At 52.9% G+C, this 14,381-nt stretch overlaps 7 protein-coding genes across 7 annotated transcripts; 4 read left to right on the top strand and 3 right to left on the bottom strand.

Annotated features, from left to right (window-relative positions):
• Positions 1-153: 153 nt before the first annotated feature.
• On the top strand, positions 154-1,572 carry GNI_127040 (disulfide isomerase; the record flags this gene model as incomplete). Its single annotated transcript, XM_011133741.1, has 1 exon — positions 154-1,572. One exon carries the CDS (start codon positions 154-156, stop codon positions 1,570-1,572), a length of 1,419 nt encoding a protein of 472 aa, XP_011132043.1.
• A 263-nt stretch (positions 1,573-1,835) lies between these two features.
• Positions 1,836-4,304, top strand: GNI_127030 (hypothetical protein; the record flags this gene model as incomplete). Its single annotated transcript, XM_011133740.1, has 1 exon — positions 1,836-4,304. One exon carries the CDS (start codon positions 1,836-1,838, stop codon positions 4,302-4,304), a length of 2,469 nt encoding a protein of 822 aa, XP_011132042.1.
• Positions 4,305-4,616: 312 nt separating this feature from the next.
• GNI_127020 (serine/threonine-protein phosphatase) lies at positions 4,617-5,802 on the bottom strand (the record flags this gene model as incomplete). Its single annotated transcript, XM_011133739.1, has 2 exons — positions 4,617-5,263; positions 5,520-5,802. The coding sequence occupies 2 exons, from the start codon at positions 5,800-5,802 to the stop codon at positions 4,617-4,619; spliced, it is 930 nt and encodes a 309-aa protein (XP_011132041.1).
• A 28-nt stretch (positions 5,803-5,830) lies between these two features.
• Positions 5,831-7,404, top strand: GNI_127010 (hypothetical protein; the record flags this gene model as incomplete). Its single annotated transcript, XM_011133738.1, has 2 exons — positions 5,831-6,139; positions 6,367-7,404. 2 exons carry the CDS (start codon positions 5,831-5,833, stop codon positions 7,402-7,404), a joined length of 1,347 nt encoding a protein of 448 aa, XP_011132040.1.
• Positions 7,405-7,419: 15 nt separating this feature from the next.
• GNI_127000 (hypothetical protein) lies at positions 7,420-10,690 on the top strand (the record flags this gene model as incomplete). Its single annotated transcript, XM_011133737.1, has 3 exons — positions 7,420-7,485; positions 7,609-10,397; positions 10,492-10,690. 3 exons carry the CDS (start codon positions 7,420-7,422, stop codon positions 10,688-10,690), a joined length of 3,054 nt encoding a protein of 1,017 aa, XP_011132039.1.
• A 245-nt stretch (positions 10,691-10,935) lies between these two features.
• On the bottom strand, positions 10,936-12,531 carry GNI_126990 (hypothetical protein; the record flags this gene model as incomplete). The annotated part of the gene is made up of 1 exon (XM_011133736.1): positions 10,936-12,531. One exon carries the CDS (start codon positions 12,529-12,531, stop codon positions 10,936-10,938), a length of 1,596 nt encoding a protein of 531 aa, XP_011132038.1.
• A 260-nt stretch (positions 12,532-12,791) lies between these two features.
• GNI_126980 (hypothetical protein) lies at positions 12,792-13,931 on the bottom strand (the record flags this gene model as incomplete). Its single annotated transcript, XM_011133735.1, has 1 exon — positions 12,792-13,931. One exon carries the CDS (start codon positions 13,929-13,931, stop codon positions 12,792-12,794), a length of 1,140 nt encoding a protein of 379 aa, XP_011132037.1.
• Between the last annotated feature and the right edge of the window lie 450 nt (positions 13,932-14,381).

The following is a 14,381-nucleotide window of genomic DNA, read 5'->3' as shown; positions in this document are numbered from 1 at the left end:
GGGGGGGGGGGGGGGGGGGGACAGAGTTCGGGGCAGAGTTTGAGGGGTTGGTGCAGAGCCCAGGTGGGGGGTAAAATAAAAAGGGCCGGGGAGTGTGTGCGATGAAGCTTCATTGAAATAATTGTGAATAAAATTGTCCAGACATTCTCTAGCATGTTGTACCGATTTGTCTTGTGGAGCGCAGTGTTTGTCATGGCCGCTTTGGGAGGAGATGTGACGGTGTTGTCAGGGAGTACCTTTGACGATTTCATTACAAAGAATCCTGTGGCGTTGGTGAAGTTCATGGCGCCTTGGTGTGGTCATTGTAAGAGGTTGGCGCCTGAGTATGAGCAGGCTGCAACTGAGTTAAAGAAGGTGAACATTCCTTTGGCTGAAGTGGATGCGACGGTTGATCAAGAGTTGGCTCAGAAGTACAACGTGCAGGGTTTCCCTACGATGTTCTTGTTCAGAGATGGTAAGAATGAACCATACAACGGTGGCCGGACGGCATCTACCATCGTGGACTGGGTGAAGAAGATGACTGGTCCTGCTCTGACTTGGGTCGAGGGTGAGGAAACTGGTATCTCGAGTGAGACTGATGCGGGAATCCGTTTCGTCGGCGCGTTCAAGAGCAAGGAGAGCGAGGAGGCTAAGTTGTTCGAGGAGGCAGCTAAGACGCATCGCATGAAGGGTTCCTTTGCGGCGTTTGTCTCTCAGGATGAAAACAAGACGAACAAAGTCACTGTGCTGCGACCCGCTGAGGACCCCGTTAGCACCACGGTGACCACCAAGGGCTTACTCAACGCCTTCATTGGTGAGGAGTCCGTACCACTCTTTGGTGTGGTTAACGGTGAGAATTATGGTGAGTATGCCGCTCGTTCCAAGTCCTGGGTTTGGTTCGCCGGCAACAAGGATGACTTCAACAAAGTTGCACCCGAAGTGCGCAAAGTGAGCAAGGACTACCGCTCCAGCTTCAACTTCGTCTGGCTCGACACGGACGTACACAAGCAACATGCCGAACACATGCTTGGTCTCACCGAGATCCCAGGCCTCGCCATTATTTATGAGGAAGCCAAGTTCCATCATCCCGATCCCGCCAATCTCAATCAGAAAGAGATTTCCAAATTCATCGAGAAGGTCAAGAGTGGCAAGGTCAAGCGCTTCCTCAAATCCGAGCCCATTCCCGAGACCAACGATGGACCCGTCAAGGTCGTTGTCGGCCAACAATTCTCGGAAATCGTCCTCCAGAAAGATACCGACGTCTTCCTTGAGATCTATGCCCCCTGGTGCGGACATTGCAAGAAACTCGCACCCGCCTATGAGGAATTCGCCAATAAAATCAAGGCCAACAAACATGTCATGGTCGCCAAATTCGATGGCACAGCAAACGAACCTGACGTCTCCGGCTTCGAGTACAAGGGCTTCCCCACTCTCTTCTACGTCAAGGCCGGATCCAAAGAACCCATCATTTATGATGGCGAACGTACTGTCGAAGGACTTATCGCATTCACCAAGAAAAATGCTTCCAAACCCGTCGTCGTCTCTGAGGACGACTCTACCAGTGCTTCTGGCTCCCAGTCTGACGAACTGTAAACCTCCACTACCTTTTTGCCCCTCAGAAACCTCTTAAGAATCTTTATTTAATCTGTGTTTTGGTGTTCGATAGCGGTATGCACACGAAAATTGCGCGCGCAAATGAGGTGATCTGTGACATTTGTCAGCAAGAAACACTCTTTATAACGAATTTGAGATGTACATATCGTCGGTCGACGTTGCCATGGGGCATTGCCAAGTTCTGGTGGGTAGTTTTTTGGGATATACAAAGGCTGCTGTATGAGTACATTGAAGGTGCCCTAATGTTTGGAATCCAACGCGATCAACAGGAGGAGGAGGAGGAGTCGGATCAAGAGGTTGGTGCAGGAGAAGCCCGGCGGCCAGATGGAGGTCGACGGGTTCGTACCCGGTTGGTTCAGCAGGTTTCCAGTAGTGATGACAGCGACAACGAAACCAGCGGGGAACGAGACAGCAGTGAGGAAAGTTCGAGTGACTCGGAGAGCGAGAAGAAGCCAGGAAATGCCGAAAAGAGAATTGAGGACGATGTACCTAACACAGAAGTCCAGGAGGAGGACCCGAAGCTGTCCGAACGAATCCATAACCTGATCAAACGTCAGATTTGCCGTCTAGTAGACAGACGCTATCCGAATGTTGTTCTTCCGGAAGAAGTATGCAGCCGCTACAATATCAACCCCAGACATCGCCCATTAAACCGCCCACGAGGCAAGGACAGTACATTAAGGGACTTGGTACCAAGTCCTTGGGAAGTTAAGCCAACTGATTCTCGAGAATATAACCGGACTACTGGTGAAGACCAGCTTGTTATAGCAAGAGAAGACCAGCCGGTATCGAAGTCAAGCACCACGTTGGATCGAGCACCTGATCGAGGATGCGAACGAACATCGGGAAGAGGGAGAGACAATCGGTTATCTGAGTGTGGTGAGGTTCGTTGGAAATTCTCTGGAGGCCGAAGCTCTTTATTGGCTGAGTATTACATACTGCTACTAGAGTGTAAGGTTATGGTGACTCAACTCTTGATCGAGAGTGAGAGTTGGATTGATGCCAAAATAGCCTTTTCATGGGCCGTGGGCCGAGTCCTCTTTCGAGATGACGTGGTCACAGTTTTGGCATTGCGTGGTTCGTTGGACTTGATGGACTTTTTGCCCACGCAATTAGTCCTGGCGAAACCCGTCGGGCGAGTCCCACGGGTTTTTCAGACATCGCCAGGAATGACATCGCCGGGAATCGAACCCACGCCTAAGCTGACAAACACCGAACCGGTGGTGAAAACCGAACCGGTGGTGAAAACCGAAACGGCGGTGAAAACCGAAACGGCACCGGACGGGCAAACGTCCAACCAGCCTCCTCACCCGGACCTAGCACCAATCATTTCTACCGCTGTTGTACCGTCCTGTTCGGAGCTGGCAATTGCAGAAAAGAATGAAGTACCTGAATGTCCTCCTGCGGTTAAAGGAGAAAAATTAGAGAAGGATTCATGCATGGATCCCCAGGTCAAGATCGAAATATCCGCATCCCTAGAAGAGTCTAAACCTGAGACAGTTAAAGATGGACCGCCGCAGACAGTTCATATTGAATTAGCCAAGAGTGAACTGCCCGTTCCGATTCAATCACATAAAAATGAACCCGATAGAAATGAGCCAGACAGGCATGGGCCGCTGCAAACTGAACCCGCTCCCAGTACGGCGGAGCCGGGGGAGACAAAAGGTGACGCGAGCAAGACACGAGAACGCCCACCGTCGGTGACCGTGGACTTTGGAGATGCACCGTTGGCGCATGACCCAACTGGACTGAAGCCTGCTGGCAATAGGAAGCATTCTAACGCTAAGAAGCATTCTAATGATAGGAGGCATGGCAAAGCTAAGAAGGACTCTGATGGCAACACCTTGAAGACGCATCGGCCGAAGGATGCTCATGGTCGACGGAATGATCAACCAAAGGGTAATCAACCCAAGAATGGCCAACCCGGAGGTGGACACCTTAAAGGTAATCGTCTCAAAGGTGATCCTAAGGGTGATCCTAAGGGTGATCCTAAGAGTGATCCTAAAGATGATCCTAAAGGTGAAAAGTTGGATCCAGAGGACGTGGTGTTGGATCCAGAGGACGTGGTGTTGGAAAAAATGGAGCGGAGATTTGATCACTTTTTGAGGAAGGGGGATAAGTTACGGAGGTCGCTACCAAGGAGTGTGTTTGGTCGGCGGATGAATGCGCCCCTGGAGGATGAGAAGGAAGAAAAGTCATTGCCGAGTTACAGTACCCTGGAGGAGTTGGATGTAGCCATAGCGCGGGCGGATACGGGTCGGTTCAAGCCGTTTGCATCGTACGTGGTTTATGGCAGCAAAGCTTGTGGTGTGGAGATTGTTCCCCGAGCGGTGGAGGGAGAAATGGTCGATGCCTCGATGGTGGAGGGCAAGGTGGACGACCCAGCGGTGGCGGACCCAGCTATGAAGGTGGTTGATGAGGCGAAGCCGGTTGGGAAGATGGTCGGGAAGATGGTTGGGAAACGAGCACTAGCCAGCCTTTCTTTTTCGGATTGCGATTTGGACGCAGTCATGATGTTGTTGGGTCTGCAAATGCTGGAGGAATGGGATAAGGGACAAGTGGGTACGGAGGCCGTTATGGAAGATTTCGTTCGATTGGCGCTAAGAGCGCAAGATGTCACAACTTCGGTCACGCAAGGAGTTCAGGACGCAGAGCAGCGGTGGGTGCAGGTCTCACGGCTGGGCATGAAGCCGCGACGTGGCCAGTGGTGACGTGGCCAGGGTTTTGCTTCAAATAAAAAAATGCATCACACTGTCTGTCACTATGCGTTTTTTCAAACCCCTCAGCAATTTGCGTTTGCGCGCCTTCGTCCCTTAGCGGCGCGCGCATCATGACTCCTGGCCAGCTGCATCCATTTTCGCTGCAACCCATGTACACCCGTGTGCAGGCACACACACGGATGATGTATGGACACGTGTGTGCAACAACTTTATCACACACCGCGTGTTCTTTCCGTCGGTGCCACCCCGGCTCAGGGGTGGTTAGTTAACACCCATGTTGCTGTTCTTGTGGTGAGTACACTCTCATTTATAGCGTTTCTTCTCAACTGGTTTGAGTATCTGAAAAGAGCACATGAGTGTTTCGTCGACGCTCATCATTGCGCCGGCATTGTCGAATTCTCCACAGTAATTGGGGGCCGAGAAGAGTGTGACAAGTTGTCTTTTTGCGAAGAACTCATAGCCATCTTCAACAACCTGATGTGCCCTACAAATCAAGTCCAGGTCATGTCTCTTTAGGAAAGTATGGACCACGTCTTGACCAAATGTGTAGCTAACGCCACGATCATTTTCACCCCAGCCAGCCATCTCCTTCTCAGGATCAGACCATAGCAAATCACATAACAGACCACTATCCGGTACATCTGTTGGCCTAACGATCTTGCGTACTTGATCCATTGATTGTAGTTCAGGACTTAAGCCACCATGCATACAGAATATCTTCTCATCAATAATAGCAGCCACAGGTAAGCAATTGAAACAGTCTGTGAACGTTCTCCAGACTTTGACATTATATCGTTTCTTGCATTCGTCATAGAAACCGTAAATACGGTTAATAGACGCACACTCATGATTGCCTCTTAACAAGAAGAAATTCTCAGGATACTTAATCTTATAAGCCAGCAACAGACATATTGTCTCTAATGATTGCTTTCCTCTATCCACATAATCACCTACATAAGGATTGAGCATAAGGAAGGAAGGAAGGAAGGAAGGTAGGGATTGAGCATAAGGAATGAAGGAAGGAAGGAAGGGGAGCATAAGGAATGAAGGAAGGAAGGAAGGAAGGGGAGCATAAGGAAGGGAGCATAAGGAAGGGAGGGGGGGGGGGATATTGTGAAGAAAATATCCGGAAGAAATATGAACCGGGTAACAGAGCATGTATTGGGTAAGAGAGCATGTATTGGGGTAAGAGAGATGGGGACTTACCTAAGAAGAGATAGTTGGCATCGGGGGGGAATCCCCCGTATTCGAATAGACGGAGAAGATCGTAATACTGGCCGTGTATATCTCCGCATATTTTGATAGGAGCTTCTAGTTCTAGAAGTATTGGTTGGGCTATGAATATCTCCCGAGATTTCTGACACAGTCCCCGAACTTCTGCTTCGGTTAACTGCACACTTTTGCCCGGTCTGGAGCCACGGACCTCCAGCAGCTTGGAGATAATCGCGTCGACGTCTACTTCCACGGCACCCGAGGCAGCAGCTGACATTCTCAAATTTTATAGCACACATTTTCTCATGAACCCGGCCCCTTTCCATATTCCCAAGAAACCCAAAACATGCCGTACACAGGACAACCATCGTAATCAGGACAACCATCGTAATCAGGACAACCATCGTAATCAGGACAACTATCGTACACAGGACAACCATCGGAATCAGGACAACCATCAGGATCGTAACTATCAGGAAACCTACCAAAGACCGCTAAGAGAACAACCCCACATGTACCATGCAATACGACAGAAGCAGACTAACACTCCCCCACAGGACACGCTTGAGGCATTCCTTGTTTCCTATATGTTGCTCAAGACTGGTAAATCTGCAGTAGGCAACCTGCTGCAAACTCTGCTTCGAACACATCGCGAACGGAACACCCTGCATCGGGGGTAGCGCACACCCCACATGTCGCACACCCCATATGTCGCACACCCCATATGTCGCACACCCCATATGTCGCACACCCCATATGTCGCACACCCCATATGTCGCACACCCCATATGTCGCACACCCCACATGTCGCACACCCCACATGTCGATATTCGTGCCGTAGCCGGAGTTACATGCGGACATGTCACTGTTAGACGTGCCATTGCTGACGCCGTTAATTGGACCTGCATCAGAAACCATTCGCGTGGGGGATGTTCGTCAATGCGCCGCGATCTACTTCCGAAATGACTTTCGAGAGGCGGGTCCGGAGTTCGCGGCATTGGTGAAGCATATTTATGAACACCTAATAAAGGCGGGAGTAATACGGAAATCCTTACCACCACCACCACCGCCACCGCCGCCTGGTGGTCGGTTGACACAGCCGACTTCGGCTGCGTCGACTGCGGTTTCCACTCCCCGGTTACCGGAGAGTGAGCCTCCAGCTGCACCGTTGGGTACTCGACGAGTAACTATTCGTAAAGGCGTGGGTGGTCGCTTGCTCATCAACTACCGTGGCTGGGGTGTCAAGAAGGTTCAGCAACAGGCTAACGATAAGTGGGCGGCGACCTTTGAACTAGATATGGACGAAGACGAAGAGGAACCATCACTACTCGGCGCAGCTGCCGGAATCAATACGCCCTTGGGCACCACCGTCGTGTCCAACGGTGATGCCGCTCAGTCCGGTTCAGGGTCCACGTCGGGATCGGGGCCGATAATGGGAGTGAAGCGAGTGGAGTTCGACCCAAAGGAGTGGTCGGAGCCCATAGCTCGAGCGAAGGCGGAAGCCTTCGAGTTCAAGCTCGACCGTGGCTGTCAGGTCATGCTAGCTGATGCAACACGGCGCACAAAGAGCGTAGAGACACGCGGCTCCTCTCTGCGCATGAAGGCTTACGCCAGACGCATAAAGGCACTCCCATGGCCGCAAGGTGCCGGTACGCATTGCTGCAGCTGTACCTGCCCTCAACTCCAGGCGCCGCTTCGCCATTGCAAGTCCTGCGAATGTTTCGAACATGCCACGGAACGTAACCCTCCTCCCGAACATGACCGACCAATCTGCGCAGTCGTACATGCCGAACACACCCTCTACGTACCCACTCGACGTACCCCTCCCGTCCTCGACAAAGCCGCACCCTGGCGCTTTGAAAGCTTATATTTCTCGTAAATTTTTTTTGACCCTATGACCACAGTTGCCCTGAAGCTCCTCACGGCTTCCAACCTGCCGCCTAACCTCATAGATCCCAAGGTACCCTAACACCACTGGCGATCTTACACACCACTGGCGATCTTACGAGTGCACACAGTTTGTGAATCTCACGAGCACAGTTTATGATCTGATTGTGGTCTGAAATGAAAACGTCCGTTGCAGGTTACGGTGGTGGCGAAGATTGGGGAGTCCGAGATCCGGACTCCGTACGGTGAGGCGAATGTGAACAATGGCTCTGTGCAATTGGACTTTTTGATTCGCGGGCCGCTGAGCTCGTCGGTAGACGTGGCGCTGCTGAACGGGTTGTCCGGCACGGAGGTGGCGTCGGGTACGATTACGAAGATTGTACCTGGCCCTCAGACGCTGGAGTTGATCCCATCGGGGTTGCTCGAGGTTGTTCTGGACCTGGCTCCTGTTGCTTGTGGCACGGCTAGCGTACAGCGGATACCCTCGCTCAATGTACACCACTACGCCCCTCCTTCCCCTATTCAACACTCTGGACGCACCCAGTCCAGTACGACCAATGGCTCTCAGCAGTACACGCAATTTAGCGCCCAAGGTCAGAAGGTGCAAGCCATCACCAGTCAGCTGAACACCAGTCAAGGCAATCAGATGGGCAACGCGCAATTGGGCACTGCTCAGTTAACTGGTAGTCAGCTGAACACCAGTCAGATGGCCAGCGGGCGCGAATATGTGGAGTCGAGCGCGCAGAATTATTTGACCTCCTCGCCGACGCTGCATCCCTCGACGTCGCCGACGACGAGTGCGCGGCAGACAGCGGCATATACGCAGGGCACGACGTTCCAGAGCGTGCCGGCTTACCATGGTTCGGGTTACGCCTCGTACGCGAACTCGTATTCGAGCTTGGGCGGCTCGACGCCGATCGCGCCCCAAAGCTACGGCCGTCTGACACCGAACGGCGCGTTGACCCAAGGCGGAGGTTTGGCGACGGGTTTTGGTGCCTCCTTTGCCCGCTCAAACAGCCCCGGCGGCGGTTACGGCTCCGTCGGTGGCTACTCTTACGGCGCGAGTTACGGAACGAGTACGCAGCACCAATACCGCAATAGCGTGGGCACAAGCATTTACCCTCCGGCCCCGACGACCACCGTTCTGACTTCTACCGTCACCGACCCGTCCAGTCCGACTGGTCCGCTCCTAGGTCCGGTTGGAGGTTCCGGGTCTGTGATGGCCACGAGTTCGGTCTTGACGGGTGGCCCTGGTGCGGGGAACTCCACTTCGGTGTTGACGGCTTCTGGAAACTCTCCCTCCGTCCTGGCGCCGGGTGCGCTACTATCTTCCGGTTCTCTGATGCCGCATCAGTTAATGCCCAAAACATTGCAGGCGCAAATGCAGCACCATCAACTGCAGCTACAACATGTTCGAAGTGCCACCACCACACCTGCGCGATTGTCCGGAGGGTGGTCGACATCTAAGCCTCCAAGTTATCGCTATGTCGGAAGTGCGCGTGAGAGTGAGGCAAACGCACCGGTTGTGAGTATCGGAACACCAGCAACTAAAGCGCTAGTTATCGAGGAGGATTCGCCGCTACCGAGTGACCGACAGTTGGGTAGTTCGAGGCTCGAAGGGCCGCCGGAGCCGGAGGCGTTTCTAGCGCAGACTTCGCGTTCTGCAGGCGGATTCGAAAAGACTCTACAACGCAATTCTGTTGGACCGTGCACGGAACATGTTCGCACCTTCTCCGGTCCGGCGGGAGCGGCTGCGTCTGTGGAGGTGTTTTGGCCTACGATCAACCCGTTGGTTGATATGTTGCGGTTGATTGAGGTCATGGACCCAGTCCCGGCAAATAATTTTAGGTCGGTTGCATTTACACTTGCACTTGACTCTTCGCCTAGTTCTCTAACACTTACAGCTGGTAATAGCTGGTCCGTAAAGAAGGACAGCGCGCGAGTGAGTGGACTAGTGGTCTTCAAGGCGCCCTTCGACATCAATGGACGTCTTAAATGTGTTAGTATGGATTCCTCTGACTCTTTCGAAATCCCTTTGAAGCAACTTGTGCTGTCTGGCGTTGTTTGCTGCCAAGGACGGTATCAACTTAGCGATACAGAATACGTGAAGTTCCGTGTGGCGCTGAGCGAAGCCGTAGTCCCAGCACCTATGGTCATACCTTCTGCGACTGGGGTCGATATCATCCCTGTTCGTGACAGTTCATTACGTGACAGTGCCCGGGAAAGCGCCCCCGGTGGTGAGTTGGCGTTATGTCATAAACGGGAGATGAGTGCAGACGGAACTAAGAAGCTTGCACTTCGAAGTAACCGTCATCTATTTAATGCCGATGGTTTACCGATCTACAATAAGCTGATAGTTTCTGTCATTAAACTTGAAGGCTTCTCTCAGTGGGAGAACGTTGACTCACTCTTTATACGTGCCTGTCTTGGCAGTGTTAAAGCCTTCCGTTGTCGACTTGATAATTGGCGTGCTGGACCGCACAACGATATCGAGTTTGTTTTCGATTACCGCGGAAACAAGACTATGAAATTCACACTACTCACCGCTAATGAGCAAAAGACGGTCCTAGGAGCTACCCAGATGAACCTTGGAGCCCTACTCACTCTCAGCAAAACAAGTTTCCATGGATCCCTACCAGTCAACGACCCACAAACTGGTGACGTTTGCGGACGAATGACCGTTGCCGTCACCTTCAGTCATAGCCAACCCGCCACTCCTGTACCGCCATTCAAAGCCTTGTCATGGCTACAAGCTTTTACTGGAGGCAAACTCATCAGAGTTGATCTCAAGACACTTGTTGGACCCTTCGAAAAAGTACACGACCCACTTTTCTTCCGACTCTCCTGCGGCTCAGTCAAGATCAAATCCGCAAAGTTCTCACTACACCATAACAGAAATACACAAATGCTCGACCTCGCCAACGAATCACTCGAACTACCCATCGACCAACCCCTACTCGCCGCCTCCGAACAAAAAGATTTCATGTACGATACCACACACTCTCACACAACGACAGTTACACGAACAATAGTTACACGCACAATAGTTACACGCACAATAGCTACACGCGTCTTTCAGTCTGTGTGTGTACTCCCGGTACAACAGCGATACCGGCTGCCACACTGCTTCCCATTATATTCGGCTGGCATGCGGCAACTTTGTGGTGCCCAGTGTAGTTCCACGAGTCGTCGACTTCCAGGAAACTGTCATGAATGCAGCCAGTCCGGAGTTCTCGTCTGAGGAGTTCCTGCTCTCCTACAGCCTTGGAGTATACTAACCACACCGCATCAAATAATCCTACCTGCCCAACTACCTCCCTAGCTGCCTGACCAACTGAACTAGCATGAGACCAACTGAACCAGACCAACCAACACTGAACCAACGACACCTAACTTTTTTGTCACCAAACAAATCACCAACCGGCTACTCCACTGGCCAACTCACACTTGAGCCAACTTGATACTGACATTGCTAACTGACACTGCTACTGACATTGCTAACTGACATTGCTAACTGACTTTATCAGTGGTTTATCAATTTTTTTTCAAGATCAAAAATTCTGCGCCTAAGTCGATTGTTTTCCACCTGTAGCTCTTTGCAGCGACTTCGCAAGAACTCCAGTTCATGATCGTCGCTGGAACCATCGTCCGTTTTTTGATCGTACTTCGAAACCGATTTGTTTTGGGGGAAGATTGGGATTCGGAGCCGACTCAAGTCCAGGTGATGATCTCTGCCGGCGACTGATCCTCTGCCGCCCGTAGATGATGATCCTCTGCCGGTTGATTCTCTGTCAGTTGATTTCCTGCCCACCGATGGTTGGTCTCTGCCTATGGAAGTGTCGACTTCATACCACGATCTTTCGTCTCGGTCGGAAGTGGGTTCTTCACTGCTGCCGAGCAAAAACTGTCGGTATGGAGCTTTGGAGCGTAAAGACGCGGGTTCAACGCCCAGCTCCGCCCCGTGCTTTCTTGCCTCTTGTTCCTTTCTCGTGACTTCATCCTGAACATTGTCCTGAACATCGTCCCGAACGTAGTCCTGGACATTGTCCCGAACGTAGTCCTGGACATTGTCCCGAACGTAGTCGTGGACATTGTCCTGAACATTGTCCCGAACGTAGTCCTCTCCCCCCTGAGCTTCCTCCCGGCCACGCTCAGCCCCTTCTCGAACCCCGCCTTTCTCTCCTCTTTCCGGCGCTTCGTTTTCTCTCCCCGCGGCTCCCCCCGCGGGTTGCTTGTGCCCGTTGGTTGAGGCCTTGTCGCCTGGGGCTTTTTCGTCCACGGTCTCTTCGGCGTTGTAGGTGAAGAGGGAAGCGGTGCTTTGGAGGTAGTTGGTCGGTAGTCGTGCCGGGGTCCGTTTGCGCATGTGCCAGCCACTGGGGTTAGCCTGCAAAACGTACGCCGCTTGGCTCGGTCGGGCCTTCGAAGTTAATCCACCTAGAACCAGCACCATATCCTTTGACAGTGCCACAAGTGCATGGCCACGAAGTCCCTGAAGAATCCGACGTGGAGCAGCCTCCGTCTCACACCCCGCAACGCTGCTTTCAACCTCTGCCGAAACCTCATCGAACATCGAACTTCGCCCGGCTGAACTTCGCCCGGCTGAACTTCGCCCGGCTGAACTTCGCCCGGCTGAACTTCGCCCAAGTGCGTCGGCGTCACTTGTCGCCAAAGGCACTCTAAAACAACGGCACTCGTGACTGACCAGGTCGATTTCCAAACAAGAGTTTGTTAACGGTCCGTAACACCCTCCGCCGCCATGGATCAGCCACCTTGTCGTTTCCGGAAGTTGCGTAGCCGCAGAATCCACTCGCGACTCGTTTAGACGTACTACCTCACTCCGGTCGTTGTACAATGTCACATAGTTCCAGCCCAAACCTTCAGGTCGCGCTTTCGAATCCGGACAAGCCCCAGCGGTCAGGACGTCCTGTAATTCCAGAGTCTGGTTTCGGGCTTGGAGGACGGTAGTCAGGTCGTAGTACCAAACGTCGAACAGTGGTCCGACGCCGTCCGAGCCGAACCCGACGTAGAGGCGTCCGTCATGGAAGGCCATATGGTGTCCAAAACGTTTACCAGGACCCCGTTCAAGACATAATCGTTCACGATCATTAACGGCCCGCATGTTTCCATTCACGTCCGGCAGTTCTGTTGGCAAGCTTGCTCCGTTCACGAAATATGGCAACCGCCTCCAACAGTTTCGCGATAGGTCCAGATACCACAGATCTTCTAACACCACACTCCCACTGTAGTGGCTTTGACCGCCATAGGCAAACATGTAATCAGAGACAACGCATGCGCTATGTCGCAAACGCCCAGGCGGCCGCGGTCCTTTCGGCGGCCGCAAACAGGTCAACCTGTCGCCATCTAGTAAGTACACCTCACCTACAGGACAACCATCTCCCCCTCCCCCGAGCGCAGCTTACTGAACAGTCCCCGAATGTCTTGGTGGACGCCTCCGTAAATGCAGAGGACCGAGCCGCGCCAGCACACCATGGAGTGCCCCACGAGCCCCAGGGCCGCAGTGGCCCGGCCGAGGGTCCGGACCACGCCCGTGTCGACCTCCACCGCGAGTTCATAAACGCCAGCGCTTGCCTTCGTGGGGTCGATGACCTCGCGCTTCTCCTCGCCACTCTGGCACGAGGCCACAGAGCCACTGCGTTGGTTAACGCCACTACTTAGAAACTGGCCCCGCGCGGGGAAGGTCGTGGCCGAACTGGCGTCACTCTCTTCACCCAATGACCTCACACCCACTCGCACCTTAACCGAACTACCTGACCCAGGACTGGGACCAGATCCCACACCAGATCCCTGGCGGGATTCGAAACGAGAATCGAAACGAGAATCGAAACGAGAATTGAAACGAGAATCGAAACGAGAATCGAAACGAGAATCGAAACGAGAATCGAAACGAGAATCGAATCGGCATGAATCCCTAGTTTTTCTGAAGCAGTTGCTATCCCTTCGTGAGAGCTGCGGGTAAAGGCTTTGACGTCTCCCCTCATCTCGCCACAAGTTCTGGTCTCGCTGCTGTCTGCTGGTCTCCGAACGCATGCTGTTCCGTCGCAACGCCTGGACTCGCTCCACCAGACTGTCTCTACGCCCCGAGTCAATGAGTGTCGAGTCTCCCCTGGCAGTAGCACCCTCCCTAGCACCCAGTCCTGCTCTATCGGGTAGATCTCCATCGTGCAGAGCTCCATTGGGCAGAACTCCGTTGGGCAGAGTTCCATTGAGCAGAGTTCCATTGAGCAGAGTTCCATTGGGCATGTCTCTAGTTCCTATAGCAATCGGATCACATCCATCTACCGGATCCGGGTGGTCTAAAAGATCCATTCCGCCGTAAACCACAACCCGATTTTTCTCGGCAGCTAACACCGCCGCATAGTAAGCCGAACCGAAGAAGGGCAAAGCCGTCTTCCGGGCGCCATATGCCACCAGGTCGCCGTAGCCGAAACGTTTCCTGTGACGACGCAACGCCGAACGTCGGCCCGCCAAGTGCGCCGCTCTCTCAGCAAAAATTTCCATGGCCCCAAACGAACTCGACAAATGGCTGCGGGAGAACTTCTTCTTCGCCTTCACCAAACGCGTCTTCTGGGTCGAAGAACTGAGATTGCTCGTAGCACACACACGGTGTACACACACACATCGTGTACACACACACGCGCACTTGGGGGTAGTGGGAACGGAACGGAACGGAACAGGACTGAACAAAATGGAACGGGGACAGGGCACGCTCCTGGGCATAGAACCAACGAACCAACGAACCAAGTGTTGCAGAACCAAGTGTTGCAGAAGCCGGATGTTAAACACTCCCCACTACGCGATTTATCTCTCGACAACTTTACCTTCCCTTTTAGAACATGATGAATGACATCGTTTCAATGATCCCTCAGTCCGTATTGGACACCAAGTTAGGAGACATAATTGACGCCACTAACGACCCACACCTCGACCCCGAAAGTAACCCCGACATTT

Source organism: Gregarina niphandrodes (assembly GCF_000223845.1).
Source record: "Gregarina niphandrodes unplaced genomic scaffold scaffold00031, whole genome shotgun sequence".
Taxonomy (NCBI): Eukaryota; Apicomplexa; class Conoidasida; order Eugregarinorida; family Gregarinidae; genus Gregarina; species Gregarina niphandrodes.
The sequence above is the reverse complement of the archived record's forward strand: the minus strand, read 5'-3'. Positions and strand labels throughout refer to the sequence as shown.